This window comes from Centruroides vittatus, unplaced genomic scaffold, assembly GCF_030686945.1.
Source record: "Centruroides vittatus isolate TY-2023 unplaced genomic scaffold, ASM3068694v2 contig_3060, whole genome shotgun sequence".
NCBI lineage: Eukaryota > Metazoa > Arthropoda > Arachnida > Scorpiones > Buthidae > Centruroides > Centruroides vittatus.
Window position 1 is genome coordinate 77,581 of NW_027121964.1, and position 19,632 is coordinate 97,212.

General features: G+C 28.5%; 1 protein-coding gene across 5 annotated transcripts in view; it reads left to right on the top strand.

The window, feature by feature from the left end:
* Window positions 1–19,632, top strand: part of DIP2 (disco-interacting protein 2) — a 98,853-nt gene that overhangs the window by 40,492 nt on the left and 38,729 nt on the right. For all 5 annotated transcript variants that reach the window (XM_067267548.1, XM_067267551.1, XM_067267549.1 and 2 more), the window contains exons 12-17: window positions 4,074–4,197; window positions 4,276–4,379; window positions 6,361–6,463; window positions 8,230–8,294; window positions 17,372–17,465; window positions 19,211–19,330. In XM_067267548.1, the coding sequence (XP_067123649.1) occupies window positions 4,074–4,197; window positions 4,276–4,379; window positions 6,361–6,463; window positions 8,230–8,294; window positions 17,372–17,465; window positions 19,211–19,330 (610 nt within the window). The remainder of the gene's footprint in view (window positions 1–4,073; window positions 4,198–4,275; window positions 4,380–6,360; window positions 6,464–8,229; window positions 8,295–17,371; window positions 17,466–19,210; window positions 19,331–19,632) is intronic.

Below are 19,632 nucleotides of genomic sequence, written 5' to 3' on the forward strand. Positions count from 1 at the left end.
TCTGTTAGTTGAGACGAGATTTTATTTCACTTCGTTTCGGGCATTTCGCCCCTCTTCAGTCAACTAATAAAACAATATACAACATTTCAAATATAACATTTCAAATAATATAACACACACCAATAGATACCACAAAAATCAATTTAAAACGTACCGTTAATTCCTTGAACTCAAGGGTGCGCGTGCACAGCACAATTTGGACCTCAAAGTTACAGCAACAAATGTACATGTTCTACATATGGCTAATTAAATTGTAAAATTGCTTTTAAAATATATAACCATACAGGCTTATTTTATACATATCGGTATATTAAGCATATTCGGTATCTTACTTTTTAAAATCGAACGCAATAAATCTTTAATCTTCTTTTTACTAACTTTTTTCTTTTCTTCATTGTTGTTTTATCTTGACATAAAGCAATAAACGTTTGGACCTGGTGTTAACTAAAAAACTCACTTTTCATCTAGCACTAGCTCGTTATTACGCAGTTGTTTGTTGACCATTTGCATATTCTGCTGGTTATGACGATCTGAATTTACATAATTAACTGTATAGCCAGAAGTAGCCAAGTTAGGCTGGATCTGTTTTTTATTTTTTATATGACTATAATATTCTTAGAATATTAGATATTTATCTATTAAATTAAACTTTAATGTTGTAGGAAAAGGGTAAAATAAGTGGTTTTGGTGTACGAGATAAATATATTTAATACTGCTTAAATTACTTTTAATATCAATTATTTCAGACTCTGTATACTTATAAATTTATTAATATAAAAAAAATGATTGAGTATTACATAAAATAAAGTATATGGCCCATTTCCATACATATTAATGCTGATATGTGCCAAATTTCACAAATCTACATCCAGCAATTCTTAAATTATAGATTTCCCAAAACTGTAAAATCAACAAAAACCACAATTTGAGAAAAACAAGTTTAACGTTTTGAAACAGAATTATGCATATAAAATTGTTAATTCTGTTTTAGAAAGCTCCTGCTTCATATACTATGCCCTCTGTAGCTTCATTTTTATCATTTGTTTTCAATCTTTTCATTTTTTTATCCTTTCTATCTTTTTTTGCCTTCTCACTTGAGAATCTAGTAGCATCAGATAATTTCCTTTTCAATGTAAAAGTTGCTGCTTCCAGATGATAATTTCCAATAGGAATACTTAATTTAGCAAGGGTGTTTATAAATGCAGTAGGACCCCTATTAAACTGCATAACGGCCAAGGAAGTTGCTGTAGAAATTGTTTTTAAAGATGCAAAAGTAATTTTAGGACATTTTTGCCAAATAAGTGAATGAAGACTTTCATTGTTGTTTTGGGTCTTATTTCTAGTACATCTTTTTAAAAGTTCTTGATCAGTCAATCGTTTGTATATAGGCAAAAGAGCTCGACCAATTTCTTTTGGAAGTGTGGGTGTGTGTTTTCGTTTTTGAGATGGATCTTCGAGAGCTCGTTTAAAATGACACCAAGACTGGACGCCGGTGGGACAAAATGTATGATGTGGCTCTTCATCTGTTGAAATCATATGAAAAAGGGATGCAAAAGCAGCATTTCTCATTTTTTCAACATCTGGTGCATTATTTTTTAATGCTTGTCCATAATAATTCTGTATTTTTTCTATTTTTTTATTTGTGAGATGACCTTTACCTCCTAAATTTATTCCAGTCAATTTACTCGTTTCTTTTAATTTTCTTAGTGCTGAACCCATTTGTTTTGAAACATGATTTATACATTCTTCTTTGTTAATTAAATAATTTTCACCATAAATATTATTTTCCTGTAACTTATGATATGTTTTGGAGTCACCATCAGAAAGAACAGTCAGATATCGAAGACCATATTTTTCTATTGAGCGTCCAAATAGTTGTAATGCTGCTTCCACTTCCATGGCACCTGATGATCCATTATAATTTATTTGACAGTCATGATTTTCAAATTTTTTAGGATTTGACTTTTTTAAGCAGCAACCATGACAATATTTGCTCATGACAGCAAAATCAAGAACAAGACCTGTCAAAATATCAATAACAGCACCAATCCCAAATAATGATGAATGATTTCGCTTGTGCCATGTGCCATCATAACTAATAGCAATATTAACTATATCATCATCATTAGCCTCATCCAGTTTTTTATATTCAGTTTTTATTATCTTAGCAACTTCCTGAAAATGTTCTTCTAAAACTTCAGATACTGCATTATCAACTGTCTTAGAGATTGATTGAAAAGTTTTCAGATGGAAAGGTCTTGGAATATTCATCCCAGAAAAAAAATTTGCTAATCTAGTATACCCAAAACCATTATTTTTTTGCTGATATTACAGCCAAAGTATTAATATCAGAAGTTTTATTTACTTTATTAAAAACTGATGAATTTACTTTAGTAATTATTTCATTACAATTATGGCAAAAGACATCAAAAACTGAAGCAATACCTTTACTTTTTTCTATTATTTTTAAATTCTGCTGATAACATTTTGGGCATGCAAGTGATTTCGTTAAATTTTCAATCGCTTCTAAACTAATAATTCTATATCCAGGGCATTGATTTTCCAAACACGTGGCCGTCTCCTCGAAATATTTTTGTTTTTGATACGAAGTCGATCCTATATTTTCATCAAAATTATCTGGTGCTTTAAATTCTTCGGAAAATGTAGAATTTTCTAAATTCTCTTGACCATCATTTGCAATATTCATGTTATTCTCGGAGTCTGTTTGTTTTGGTCGTCTTCCTCCACTCTGACCTCGCGGTTTTCCTTTCCTTCTCAGTCCAAATGCTTGCTTTGTCGATCTTTTTGTACATGGCATAATTATTTAAATAAAAGAACCTTTAAAAAATGTCGATTTTACACAGATAAATAACTAGTAAACGCTCAAAAAATAACACAACACTCTACTAGTCAATAGCGACAAAACACACTCACTGCGCAAGCGCATCGGTAATAACCAATAGGCAGTCACGAAAATATCCTCTGACCAATCACAGCGAGTATAAGATTGAAAGTTTAGCCAATAAAAGAGCTTATAACTATGAACAGACCGCTCCTTTGTCTAAACGAAGTTGAGAGCGGGAAAGACAAAGAGACAAGCTTTCGAACGACATATGACATGAGCTGCCATCTTGAAAATATCGACTATGACTGCCGTTCAAAATTTGACTAAAATGACAATTTTAGAAAAAATAGCAGACGACATATCATAGTAAATTATTTTATTTTTATTAATTTTGACCTTATTATTTCGTATTTTTGGAAAATTTTAATAGATTTTGGTGCACAAAACTATGTATAATCGGAAAATTGGAAAATCCAAAAATCGATATTTTGGTCGATTTTAGTGAAATTTCTGCCCGTGTATCCCCTAAAAAAAATTTAAAATTATGGTTTCTTGAAAGTACATAAAAAGCTTAATTTTTAAGACTAAAATAGACGCTCTATTTTATTTGTATCTTATTTTAAAGAATACAGTAGAGCATCGATTATCCAAATATCAATCAATTAAACATCGGTTAACTGAAAGCGTTCCAGTCAACAAATTTAAATTTCTGCTAGTTCTGTGGCGCTGCAATATTTGGCTATGTTTTGGGCTACTCTAATATTATTTTTGTTGGTGTGCGTGTTTTAGCTAGCAGCACTGGTGCGACCATGAGAGGGTATTTAAGGATGCACCAGGATTTGAACAAATTTCAACATGGAATAGGTTAATATATTTTTCGTACATAATCGGTTATCCAAAAAATCGATTATCCGAACAATCCCAGTCCCGAATTGTTTCGGATAATCAATGCTCTACTGTATTAGGAGTTATATTGCTGAGTTAAATAAGTTTTATTATTATGAATCAGTAAAGTTTTATATAACTTTACATAAGTCGAATATTGTATTATAATGTTTGATAATCTACTAATTTAGTTATAAAGTGTTGTATAGTATCATGCTAGTGCCATGTTATCAGAATGATACATATATTATGTATATCTGTAGAAAATAAGTCTTTCATTAAAGTGTAAAAAAATGAATAAGTATTTATTAATTTTAATTTAAAAATTTTTATAAATATTTAGGATGCTGGATCCCAACAAATTGGCTTTCTGTTAGGAAGTTGTGGTGTTTGTTATGCATTAACTTCAGAAGCTTGTTATAAAGGTTTACCAAAGACTGCTACAGGTGAAATTCATACATTTAAAGGTAATTTTAATACTGTTTATTTGATAAATGTAATATTTTAAAACTTAAACTAAATATAATAATTAATTACTTTATTAGGCTGGCCAAAACTAAATTGGTTTGTAACTGAGCATCTTAGTAAACCTCCCAAAGATTGGCAACCACCAGTTAGAATTAGTGAAGAAGCTGCAGCTTATATTGAAGTGAGTTTTTTTAAATGTAATATTGAACACTATTCTAAAACAATAAATATAATTTATTAGAGTGTTTCTTTATTTTCCTATTATATTATGCACAAAAGCAATACAACTTGAAAATTATACAAATTAATAGGAAGAGTATTAAATTGGAAAGAAGACTAATTCTTGCTCAAAAACTTTTATAATTGAATTTTTAATAAGTATAAAAACACTACCAAACATAATTTTTACCTTCAAAGAAATAAAGGTAATTCCCTATCAATTCCAATGTTCACATTTCAAAAATCACCAAGAAAATGTCACATTACTTCATAGTTTTTCCTGTATGTCATGTAACTTTCCTAAAAGAAATGGTGCACTTCATGCCAAGATTTTTATTTAAAATAACAATAAAAATAACATACTCTGTCTTGCGGCATTAAAATCAACACTTTATTCACACTTCGCAAGTACTTTCAATAGTTTATGACTAGCCTCTTTAGGCTGATTTGTTTTATATTTAAATTGAACAAGATTTTTTGTATTTTTGAATAAGTGAAAATGTCCAAAATGATTCCAACAGAGAAAATGAAATTGTTCCTAAAACAAAACTTCAGGGGTGACAGAAGAGTATATATTAAATATATCAACATCAGATAAAGAATATGCAATGAAAGTGTGTGGATTGTCCTTCATGGCTGTTAATTCATGTACCAAAATTCCAAAAATAATGTTAAAAGAGAAGGAAGTTGTCAAAAGAAATAGTTCTGTTGAAACAATGGCAATTTCCATGCCAGTGAGAAACAAGAAAAGGAGAAGCAATACAGGAACTTTGAATTCATCAGTCAAAGCCATGAAAGAACATAAATACATTGTGTTGAGAATTTTTTTTTTGTTTTACTATAGTAGAAGAAAAACCTTTTCAAAATGTTTGTTTTTAGTTATTTGATTTTATAAGTGTAATAATGAAATTAAATTAAAGCACTGATTATACATTTTGAAAAATCTATTTAACTTTTGCAAATTCTTCCATCTATTTAGATGAAATCATCTCTGTGTGCACATGTGTGTGAATTCCTTATAACTTCTGTAATTTTTGTCCAATCCAAATGAAATTTTGTTTACATTAGTTTTATATTCTGAAAGAAAGTATAGGCTACTTATTCTGTGGAAATATTAGCTATAGAATAAACATTTTATCAATTTTAGATTGGTGATCACACTTACGTTGCAGTGACATTAGTGACCACGTGATGTTCATGCTTGATGATGGAATTTTCCTTAAGTTGTATTTTAAAATATTTTGACAAACTTGTGTTTTTTAAACTTACTTTGAAAAATTTAAATTTTAAGAAAAGATATCTGATCGTAACATTTCTATAATAAATTTTTAAAAAAATCTTTCTATAGTGACCATGTGACATTCTATTATCCAATCAGAAGTAATGATCTGATGAGTCCTTTATTTAGAAAGTGTTATCACTAATCTATCTAATGTACATCTTTGTTTAATCAAAGTGGAATTAAAAAGACACTATTTTGTCGAAAAAAAGTTTTAAGAAGAAAGCATAAGAGTAAAATTGGTTAAGTAAATTCTGGATCAAAAAGAATAAGGGTGACTGAGATCCCTGAAGGCCACGAAGTCCAACGTTGAGTGAGAATAGCTTTGTCAAGGGCTACAGAAACAGCATCACAATGTCAAGCTTGACTTTTAAGTTCTTCTCAATTCTTCAACCTCTAGTTTCGCATAAAAAATATTCTTTCATGCTTGATGGGGGAATTTCTAGTAAATAAATAAATAATCTGAAATATAAATATTTATATGCTAAAGATTAAATGAAAATTTCATTTGCTGGTAATTGATTACAGTTTGGTAAATATAGAATAATTTATGTGATAATTATAAATCACTAGTTGTTTCTATAAATATATTTATTTCTAAAACAATTTACTATATAGCTTTAAATTTGAAATTACTTATATATTATTTTTTATATTTATTTAGTATTCAGTTGATAAAGATGGTTCTATGAAAGGTGTAACTGTTTCCAGAACAGCAATGATTAATCATTCTCGTTCTCTTACTGCTGCTTGTAATTATACAGAAGGTAAATATAAAGATGTAAAAGTTGTTTTGACTTGTTTAATATAAATTTTGTTTGTCATAATATAGAAAAAATCTTTGTGATATATAGTAGTCATAAAGTAATTGTCACACCTTTTTAACATATTTATAAGTTCTATTTCTTTTAGAATATACAAAGTTTGTTCTTACCATCTTTTTATATTTTACAGTTTAATAGTATTTTATTACACTCTTGTTTTATAATTTACAGAATATACATCTTTCGCTATATTGGCTTTTAATTTTTATTATTTTAATAGTACTTTACCATACTTTCCCTTTTATAATGAACAGTTCCACTATTATAACCACATGTAACTTCTACTATCCAGATTAATGTAAAATAAAGAGGACCAATGAGGGGTATATTGTCTGAAATGTATATCCTCCAGAATTAATAAAACCTGTATATAACTTTTTGTTGTATGTTCCTGTATGAGTTGTTCTCTCAAAGAACCTTATGCTTACTCCTAACAGTATAATCTACTTATTGAATCTACTTAATTACTGATATTATCAGAATTAGCATGCCTCAAAACATGTAAACTAAAATGTACTAATAAAACTATTGTATTAAGTATTTATTGTATTATTGTAATAAAAATTTTGGTTACAGTTATCATTAACTTTAAGTGAATTAGCATTTTCAAGCTCTCTTTTCATGCTAGAAGCCTCACCATGTAACTGATAATGTGTAATCATTATAAATCTTACCCAGGGTTTTAAATTTTAAATGTTAATCATTTTAATGTAATTTGCTTGTAGTACATTGATTTAAATTGCTTGTGTTACTTGTTTAATTTACAGTCTAGCTATTGTTAACAAGCTTGGTCAAGCTGATCTGATAGCATGCTCCACAAAAGTGAATCAAATATTAATTTTGTTTAAAATAAATTTTATATAAATTCTTGGAATCAAGTAGTTGTCGCGCATGCACGTGGACATGCACAATAAATGGATTGAACGGAACATGCGTGTGCATATTTGACAGATGGACAAAAGTCCTAACATAAGCATTTCACCACTATATGGAGTGTGCTAAAAACAATACTGCAAAAAACATCAGGCAGATAACCTTGGGTGAATTACTATTTATTAATAACTAATTTTATACAATAAATTTTCAAGTTATACATTTTTGATTGTTTTAACATAACTTTTTAATGTCAGAGTCAATAAAACAAATTACACTAATTGTTATCTTCTTTACTAACACTACTTAATATTATCAGTTGTTGTTGTTATTAGTGTATGGAAGTTATGAAATGATTACAATAAGTGGATTATACTGTAATTAAATAATTTACTGTAATAATAAATAGAATCAGTTTATAGTTCCCCCCTTAACTTTTTGAGAAGTAATTTATCTGTTTGCACTTATTTGAAACAATATTATAAAAAAAAAAATAAATTTTATCATTATTTGAAGTCTAAGACCACCTATTAACAATTGATAATATTTATAATGTACAGAAAAGTTAATTAATTTAATTTATAATTTTTAAAATCAGATAGATAGGTCACTATCTTTTATTATCTGTAGACCACATTTATTGGTTTAATCATTCTTATTACAGCCCAAAAATAACCCAGTTAGTTAGACATAATTGATTAATTAAGAAACTCAGGCTTTTGCACACGTTGTATGTTTTAATAATTTTGCAATATAATTTTATTTATTTCGTAAACTTATTGTGCTTTAGATACATTGAAGATAAATTATTTGTTTAATACTTTATTACTTTTTAGGAGAAGTAATGGTATGTGTTTTGGATTTTAAGAGAGAAGTTGGACTTTGGCATAGTATTCTAACTGTAAGTATTGACTATTTATAAATATTTTAAATTTATTTATATTAAAATTACAATAAATTTTAGTATAATAAAATAATTACAATCTCATAATATTCTCAAATTAAAGGCTATTCTTAACTAATTATGTTTATTTCCTGCTATAATCTCTATTGCTACAACTTAACTTACTAAAAAAATTTTAAGTTCTTTTAGTATGAAAGCATTAAATATCAAAATGTTTTGTTCTCATTTTCAGTTCTACAATTGAACATTAAGAAAAAACTCAAAAGTAGTGTAAATCTAAAGTATCAAATTTATTTTAAAATAAATTTAAAAAGATTTACAATATATTACTAATGCTTCTGACCCATGAGGAATTCTGGATGAATTTAATTCTTAAGATTATCCAAAATTCTTTTTTGTTTACAAACATTCTTATTTAACACTTCAAAGTTTAAAATAGATAAAAGATATATAAATAGAAACAAACATAAATACAAATGAAAGAAATTCTAATAGGTTTGCCCATTTTGGGAGTGTTACAGAAATTATGGAATTTGTAGAGCATGAATTTTTGAAAAGTATAACGAGAAACTGTCAAAAATTTAATTATGTATATGATCTTAAGGTGATTTAGAAGAAAAAATTCAGTATGAACACTTTGTAAGAGTCAACAACTCTAAAACAACAACAACAATAATAATAATATGAATTTACGTTTACAAATAGACCAAATGGTTGATAAGGATGTTTATTTTTTGTTAAAATTTGTAGAAAATCTACAATAATCCTCAGTATAATGGCTCTTCAACTAAATCTTTTAAAAATAAAATTGCAACTTTTTAAAGTGATACTGTAAGAGCGTTATTATTTACAATAGACAGATGAGAGCAACAAGAGAGGTTGGATTTTATAAGATAATCTATTTGGCTAAAAACTGCCTTGATTATTTAAACAGTCTGATTGCTAAACTTAAGAGTCTAGATAGAGAGCAGTAGAAGATTGCAATATACGAGTATGAACAAAGAAGTACTAGGATTCAGACTTTATGTGTACTTCATAAGACTAAATGCAGAAAAGCTGATTTAAAAAAAGTATATTATTTAAAATGTCTGAAAAACAAAGACTATTTGTTTTCTCTGATAAGCTTTCTTAACTTTTGCCAAACAAAGATGTCGGTATAATACGCCCTGTTAATAAAATAAGTCCGAGTAGAGATTTTAAATAATACACTATAAGATAAGGACACAGAGGCATATGATTTAATAAAAAAAAGTTTCTTTTCAGCAAATTTGTGACTGCAGTAACTTTTCAGTTCACATTATATTTATTAATAAAAAAAAATGAAAGAGATGATGATGATGCTCAATCAATTAGGAGATACAGATCCTGTTTGGTCTTCTGATTGGTAGGGACAGAAGTTTTACATTAGTAGCATGTGTAGGAGTCTGCATTAAAGATTACCAGGCATAAAAAGCATCAGTAAGGCTAGAATTTGCATGACATTAACGGAGGCAATATTAAAAGATGAAAATAAAATGAGATGAAATGTCCATAGTTGTATCAAAGTCTAAGAACAAACTTTATGGTTACTGATGAAATGATAATTGTGTAACCTTAGAGCAAGTTTTAATTAACTTGCAACCATGTATTGTAGCAGCAATTTTTCCACACCTACTAGGTCATCACAAGCGTTTTTCAAGAAATTCATTTACTTAGCTGTTCTTTCATTATATTCTTATGCTACATGTTATCCATCTAAATGTGTAAAAGTTTTGGTTGAAGAAAATTTTTTTCTGCTTTATCACAGGCCTCCGAAACCACTGCAGAAAATTGCTATCTTATGCATGCGATTGCGTATAATTTTTCTTTATTGGAACACAGGGTTCCTATGTACCTGGAAAGTCGGGGATTTTCATTAGTATTCAGAAAAAGTCATGGAATGTCAGGGAATTTGCTTTGTTGGCTGCCCTGTTGATTTTTTGCTGACAATATGCTTGACTAAGTTCATCTGCAGGTAGCAAGAAGTAATGTGATGCAATAGAACTTATGAAAAGGGATGCAGAATATTTTCAGGACCCAAAAATTCTCTCAAGCTTACACAAAATTTTTCAAAAAATTTACAAAATACACAAAATGATAAATAATTTACATGGTAATAATATAATTTTTTATTTTAATAATTTTGATTGAGTAACAAAACACTTTCTGATTTTTTTTCCAGTTTATTAATATTTTATAAAGCTCAGGAAATTTATTAAGAAATAAATTTAATAAATATATACTTTTGTACTTGGATTATATAGAATTTGTTAATGAATAATAAAAAATAATTGTTTTTTTTCAAAGCAATTTAGATTTATGGTTGTGATTAATAACATAACAGATTTTAATAATAGATAAATAATAGAATTAATAACAGAATTTTAATAAAACATTTTATTTTTAATTTTAATAATTTGGCAGATATAAGAAAAATATTAATACTGTCTATCAATGTTGTTATTTTTTTTACTTAAAATACTACTACAAGTACTTTCAACAAATTACAGATTGTCTTCTTCAGGTATAGAATAATGGAATCTTAATGGGACTTTACAATTTAAAATATATGTTAATGTGTTCCAAATGGCAAATAAATGTATATTTTAATACATTAATATATATTTTAAATTGTAAGGTTCCATTAAGATTCTATTATTCTATGCCTGAAGAAGACAATCTATAATTTGTCGAAGGTAGTTGTAAAAATATTCCAAGTAAAAAATATATAATTGTTAATTAGAAAAAATAACTAATTAAAATGGTGGAGAAGCAAAACATATGTGCGTAGTAAGTCAAATGCTGTTTTATTTTGTCAATGGACCATACTGTAAGGGATGTGAGGGTCAGGGAATTTGTACAAAGTTAGTCATAGAAAGTCATGGAAAAAGGGGGGTGTGTTCATCTGTCGAGGCTGCTGGCGTTTTTTCTTGTGCTCCTGGTCATCCATACTAAGCCTAAGATACAAACGTTTTTGACTTTCTATTAACGTTATAAGTGTAAATTTGTAACTTACTAAGATTAATACTTCAATAATTACATCATTAACAAACATGCAACGCTCTCCACCTAAGCGGGGAAGACCTCCAATAAATTGTGCCAAACCGGATACCAAGAAAGACCAACCTCTTCCGTCAAACTCTAGGACGATAATGGACTTTAACTTCAACTCTGAAAAAAACCTTCATGAAGAACCTAGCGACGAAATGAATTCCAACTTAAATTCATCGCAAATAAGTGTAAATAACATTTCAGGTGAGTCTACCAAGTCTGACTATTATCCTTCTACTAAACCGGACAACCTTCCAGACACCTCTACTTCAGTGTTATGGAACAAAATATCGGAACTGATTAATTCTGCTAATGACAAACTCTTTAGACAAATGGTTAAGATAAAACAAGATCTAGAAATTATTCATGAAAATATCCATGAAACGAAGGATCATCAGATAAAAATGGAGGAACAAATAACAAACTTAAAACAACAGGTAGATAAGTTACAAACTAACAATGATTGCATTCAATTCAAAATGGACTCGTTAATTAACGAACATCGCTATAATAACATTATCATGTATAATTATCCAAACCATAAAACTACTTCAAGAGCAGAAATACATAATTTTATTACTTCTTCCTTAAATCTACAAAATATAGCTCAAGAAGATATACTAGAGGTAATTCAACTGTCTAAAATGCCCAACATAACATTAAGAATCACTCTCCGCAATAATCAAATTAGAGACCGTATTTTTACTACTATTATACGGAAAAAACAACAAAATTTGTTAGAAGAATGGAATAATTTACAAATATCACCGGACTTAACTAATAATTCAAGAGCTAGACGGAAATTCTTACTACCAACTTTTTACGAACTACGTAAACAATATCCTCAGGTTAAACTGCGGAATGATGTTTTACTAATCAACCATGAAAAGCTGACCTATAATTTAACCACTGGAAAACTGGTACAGGCAGACACTTTCCTTCCATCGTCAAGAACAGATACAACTAAATGACAAATTAACAAACAAGACAAATTTCGAGTTCGCAAATCACATTCTAACAGCCAATGCCTTATTGTTATTAATTGGAATAGTCAGGGCCTCAAACATAAAATACCTCAAATTGATGCTTTTACATCTAAATATGAACCAGACATCTTGGCTATCACTGAAACCTGGTTAACCTCAGAATTGGTCTACAAGTCAAAATTTTTCGAGAAATTTATAATCGAATCAGTAATGGCAAATAAACCTATTGGACCAGGCCGTCCAAATGGAGGCCTCTGTTTACTATTAAAAAAAGGTGTCTGTAAAATACTACAAACAAAAAAATCTAAGAATTTTATTTTGCTTCTTATTCAAATCAATAAACCTATGCTTGCAAATATCAAAAATAATCTAATAAATTTAATACTTGCTTATATTCCACCAGACGATATAACAACTTTGAATGAAATATGTAAACACATCGAGACTTGGCAATACATGACTCCTTACTCCATAATATTGGGTGATTTCAATGCAAGAATAGCCAACAGAATGGACTCCAAATATAAAGGTACTAATCCATTGATACAAAATATTCGCTTCTCGAAAGATAAACACCTAAACAGACTGGGGCAAAAATTAATAGAAACAATAACGAATCTTAAAATGTATATAATCAATGGTCGCATTGAAACTGATATACCAGCAGAATTTACTTGTTTAACACATACAGGAAAATCAACGATTGACTTCACGATTTGTTTGGAATTATTGCTAGATTGCTGCATGGACTTCAACGTTATTAACTTTGATATCTCCGATCACTTCCCCACAATGGTAAAATTTCTATTATTCTCGACAAAAAACTCTGACAAATTACCATCCAAAAATCAACGTGTACAATACAAAACTTGCAGGTACTCTAAAGAAATTGAAAACCGATTTGGCGACATCCCGACTGTAATAGAAAACAATAGCGAAGATTTATACAGGTTAATGATTAATATAATGAATGACTACATTGTTCTGAATAATGGTAAAAGAAAACTTAACCATGGATTTAGAAAGGGCTGGTTTGACTTTGACTGTTATAAAAAGAGAATGGAAAAAAAGGCTAAACTAAAAATATTCAGATTAAACTCTAACGACATCAATTTTAACAACTATAAAGATGCCAAACGAGCTTATAACAACCTAATTAAGACAAAAAAGAAAAATTACTTCAAGAAGCTTGAATTAAACTTAATTAAATATAACAAAGACAACAAATTATTTTGGACTACAGTAAGAAGATATCGATTTAAACCTAGCATAAGCGAAAATTCACCAATCATTGACTTCGACACTTGGAAAAATTTCTACCAATGATTTTCAATGATTCACTTAGATCCACCAACAATATTAAACACACAGGCATACAACGAACACCTGGATGCTGACTTTTCAATTGATGATTTAAACGAAGCAATTCAAAAAATAAAAACCAATTCAACCCCAGGTCATGATAACATTCCTAATAAATTTCTAAAAATGCTACCTAATAGTTCCAGATTAAAACTACTTAATATTTTTAATAATATGTATAAAGCAACTTCCTTTCCTGACTCTTGGAACACAGTTATTCTTACTATGCTATATAAAAGGGGTGACAAGTCTTCCCCTAACAACTATAGACCTATAGCACTGCTGTCTACAATAAGAAAATGTTTTACTTCAATGTTAACAACCAAATTCCAACAATGGACTAAAGTCAACGATTTAGAAGCTAAATTCCAATATGCCTTTTCAAAAAATAAAGGAACTGAATCAGCCATCTTTATTCTACTAATGATAATTCAGCTTTATCTTACAAAAAAACATAGGAAAGTTTATGCTGCATTCATCGACATAAAAAAAGCCTTCGATTCAGTCTACACTCCATTACTGATAAATAACTTAAAAGCCTGTGGTGCTAGTGCTAAATTTACATCTGCCATAAATAAGCTTTACTCAAATTATTCCGTTAAAATTAAACAAGGCAATACGATTTCTCCTTCATTAATTCTTTCTCGTGGAGTGCTCCAGGGTGACCCCTTGTCACCTTACCTATTTAATTTCTATTTATTGGGCATCGACCATCTTTTTAACAATCCTTCCGAAGGCATTGAAATAAAAAATCGAACATTTCACTACATCCTCTTTGCCGACGATCTAGTTATACTAGCCCCAAATAAAATATCACTTCAACGCAAGATTAATCAACTCAACCTTTATCTTAATTCAATCTACTTGGAAATAAACCCGACTAAAACTAATATAGTAATTTTTCGTAAGAACAACAAATTATCTAATAAAGACACAAAAATTTATCATGAAAATACTCCACTGCAAATAGTCAACGAAGTCACATATCTAGGAGTTGTGTTTGATTGGAATTTGACCTTTAAAACCCAAATATCAAAATTAAGTACTAAAGTTAAACAAGCAATTGATAATCTATTATTTCTATGTGCAACAATGAAAACGTCAAATTTGAATATCCATTTTAAACTCTACAACACCATTGTAAATCCTATTATTTACTATGCAAGTCCAGTATGGGGACTGGATTATTTATACAACCTCGAAACTCTGCATATTTACTTCCTCCGAAAGTTATTCCATCTTGAAAATACAATATCTGGATACGCTATCCGTCACGAGACAAGTCACACTTGAACCTTTCCCCATTTATTAAAACGTATTATAAAATTTTACTACAGACTTAAATACAAAAGTGACGATAACACAGAATTTTTATATCAAGAAATGGTAAAGCAGTGCAATAACGAGAAAAACAGGCAGCTCTGGCATTATAAATTTCGAAGAATTCTAAACTCTTTTGGTATATCAGAACTACTGTTCACCGACACGATCCAAGATTGGAAATTCGCCTGTAATCTTCTGCTAAATTCGGCTATATCCCAATCTATTATTAGAGACCAACTCTCTCTAAATCAAAGCAACTACCATCCTTGGTATATTAACATATTCAATATTCCCTCTTTTCAACCCTATATGTGGCAACCAACCGATCTAAACGTAAAACGTCTGATAATGCAGCTACGTCTCAACAAATACTCTCTTTGTTAATAGTACATATATAAATTTTTCGAACACTTACTGCCAATTATGCCAATCTGATGACTTTTCTATGCTCCATCTACTCCAAAATTGCCAAGCACTAACCAAACTGCGTGAACAATATGACATTATAAGAATATGCAACGATGGATCACTTCTTGACTTTAAAATTAATCTAAATTCCATCAGCAGAAAGGATGCCTACAAAATTTATAACTACTTTGTTAAAATCACTGAAAAAATTCTTGATAACACCTAATAATTTGTTGTTGTTCGTTTAGGCAAATCCTTTATAATATTTTATCTTAAAGGTATTAACAGTGTTTTGTAATAAATCATGTTGGATAATAATCGTTACATAAATATGTAATGCGTATTTATAATATGTAAACTAATTCTTTAAGTAACACTTGTACTTGTACTACCCCCTTATAGGGAAATTTTCTCTTTGCAAATAAAGTTATTATTATTATTATAATAGATAAATAATAGAATTAATAACAGAATTTTAATAAAACATTTTATTTTTAATTTTAATAATTTGGCAGATATAAGAAAAATATTAATACTGTCTATTAATGTTGTTATTTTTTTACTTAAAATACTACTAGAAGTACTTTCAACAAATTACAGATTATCTTCTTCAGGTATAGAATAATGGAATCTTAATGGGACCTTACAATTTAAAATATATGTTAATGTGTTCCAAATGGCAAATAAATGTATATTTTAATACATTAATATATATTTTAAATTGTAAGGTTCCATTAAGATTCTATTATTCTATGCCTGAAGAAGACAATCTATAATTTGTCGAAAGTAGTTGTAAAAATATTTCAAGTAAAAAATATATAATTGTTAATTAGAAAAAATAACTAATTAAAATGGTGGAGAAGCAAAACATATGTGCGTAGTAAGTCAAATGCTGTTTTATTTTGTCAATGGGCCATACTGTAAGGGATGTGAGGGTCAGGGAATTTGTACAAAGTTAGTCATAGAAAGTCATGGAAATTAAAACAAAAATCTAAGTAGGAACCCTGAACACAATCACATGCATAAGGTGCTTTGATGTCATTTTCAGTAATCTGACATTGTGGAGTCCTCTTACAATTGTTGCAAGACGTTAGTAAGACATCATGGATATTTATCAGCTGTGCATGAAGTAACAATATGGTGGTCTGCAAATTGCTACCTTGAAGACTTATCTCCATAAGATAATATGGGACACTGTGACCTTCAACAATTTAAATGTTTTCACAGCTTTATTTTATGCCTGAAAAATATAGAAAAATTATTTTCTGGTCTCTCTGAGAAACACCTCAACCCTCCCATTATTTATTTCCAGCTGAAATCATTTCACACTAGCACATGATATAAAGTTTTAAGAGCTAGCTTCCTATGGAACCTTGGTCAATGACATTATTCTGTAAACAAAACAGTATCTCATATTTTGTTGAAATTTGGCACATGCAGAAAAGATTTTTCAGAGTTGTCTCATTCAAGGAACAGCAATTATGTGCAGGATAATCGTGTGAAAAAAATAACTGCATGTGATTGTGGATTAATAAAAAAAATTAAATTAAATAAAGGCTTGGATCTAGATCCATAGATGTGAATCATATAGAAGTTTGTAACAAATTATAAGATATCAGCATATAAAATAACTTACAAGTTTATCTAAAGATTTCAACTATGTATTCAGTTGTGTTGTATAAATCTCAGGTTTTATTTGTGAGTTTTTGGGTTTAATTTGTTATGATGGTAATGTAATACTTTTCCAAAAAATGAAGAAACATAATTATATTACATTTCTTCCTTTATATTATTTTTTAAAGGCACTTAAATTTAAGATGCTTATATTTGAAGTTTTTTTCTTATATATTTTTACAGAAAATTCAAAAATATATAGTGACAAATATAATTAGCATATATTAAAATAATAAATTGTTTCCATTGCAGAGTGTTTTAAATGGAATGCATGTTATATTTATTCCATATTCTTTAATGAAAATCAATCCTGCATCTTGGATGCTTATGATAACCAAATTTAAAGGTAAGAACTCTAGTTAAGAACATTGTAATTGTAAAAATAATTATTTAGAGTTGGTTTACAGTCCAACAGCAGCATGGCACTGCGACAGCTAAGTTCATGAGAGTTGCATTAAATTCACTATTGTTCACTTTGCTAGACATTCAAGTATAAATGTTTTTGATCAAACATGGCCAACTTGGCAATAGTTGAGTTTGGTGACAGAAATTACGTGTATAACATTTCATGTAAAATTTATTTCAAGAATAATCATAATTTTCTTGTAAGTTAAAGTAATATTTAATATATAAGATGCACACAATTACTACATTTTAGTCATAATTAATATAGTAACTAATATTTGTTATTTTGGTACATTTCTTAATTTTTTTAAATTTAAAACTTTGTAATTCTTTTCTAATTTTAATTTTGCACTGTTTTATTTTTAATATATGAAGTTTAATTGGAAGAAATCTAAAAATCTGTAGATATTTGTGACTTTTAAGTATTTTGAAGTAAATATTTATATTTAATCAAGATAGGAAATTCAGATCAGAAAAGATGAATGTTCATTACTGTTTCCGCTTTATATCCATCCATGTCGAGTACAGAATTTGTGATGAGTATATTAAAAATATTAGTTCGTAAATTTTTATTGCAATATTGTAGTTAGTATTATCTGTTATACTTGGAAAAAATAATTTCATAAATTAATAAAATTTGTTTTTAAATACGATTGAAATTATTGAATAAAAAGATAGAAAGCTAATGATGTCCGAACTTCAAAGTCCAAAAATTCCATAATCTGGTATACCTCTGCTCCCAGTGATGATGGATTAAAAGTATTCTGTGTATTATTTTCAAAATAAGTTTTGTTGCCGAGTTGACTGTTGCTGAGTTTTCATGCACTGTTTCTAGTTTAGTGACATGAAGTTGAACATTCAACTTCATTTCACTAAACTGTGTCAAGAACAATACATTTTAATCTACAGAATTTAATCTTTATACTCTTGAGTGTAAATTGCACAAGTATAATGAATCTTTAAGATAAACTGCCAACTAAATTAACTAGCTGATTTTGGTGGTTAAAATTTATTCTGTAGGTTACCAGATAAGATGATTGATAACAGTTCTTATTCTTATGTGAATGACTTCTGTTTGAACAATTTAAACAGAGTTTATCATAATCCTGACAGAAAATTTTTAAAATGATTAGATTGTATAATAATACTAAGTTTCAAGAATAGTTTGATTTGTTTATTATTGGAGACAAGTGAAGTGTTTTTTTTACATAACATAATAATAAAATCATTTCAGCAATGAGTTGTTCAAAGCTGTCGAATGAAGTACATATTAGACATTTGTTATTGTTTTGAATTTAATTGACAATATTATTAATACATTGTTATTGTATAGATTATTTTAAGTGTTATGAAAGAAAGGCTTTAAAATATACAGTCGACTCCATTTAATGTAATCACAGATATTGTATTCAGTTGGTTAATGTTATCAGAATTAGGTCCCAAAACATAAAAGATATAATTAATATTACTAACATGATTAATAATAATTATAATTAATAAATCTTCAAGTTACACAGGTTTTTGTTTTAATGTTTTTTTCCCCTTTAAATATAATCAATGAAACCAGAATTTCCATTAAGTGTAATCTTATTTATTTATTTTGAATAAAAGAAAAATAGAACTGTAAATAATTTTATGTAATATTCAGTTCATTTAAAAATTTAATTATTTTTCTTCTTTTTTCAGCTAGTGTTGCAGTTTGTAAGTCTCGTGATTTGCATTGGGGTTTATTGGCAACTAAAGATCATAAAGATGTTAATTTGAGCTCTCTTCGTTTATTACTGGTGGCAGATGGATCAAATCCATGTAAGTTTAGTTTAAATTAAATATTGCGCAAATTAATTTGTTTTATTTGAAATGAGCTGAATTATAAATATAATTATACAATAATATCAGTGTGCAGAGTATATTACAGTTAATACTATATTTTTAAAAATTTGTTGACCTCATAACAATAAGAGGTTAACAAATTTTGATAACTCTGGGATGATAAAACTGACAAAAATGCATTGGTCTCGAGATAACTTAGGCTGACAATGTCGGCAGAAATGTTTGGGCCTCAAGATAACTTAAGCAGTGCCAGATTTAATGTTACATAATGCACATGC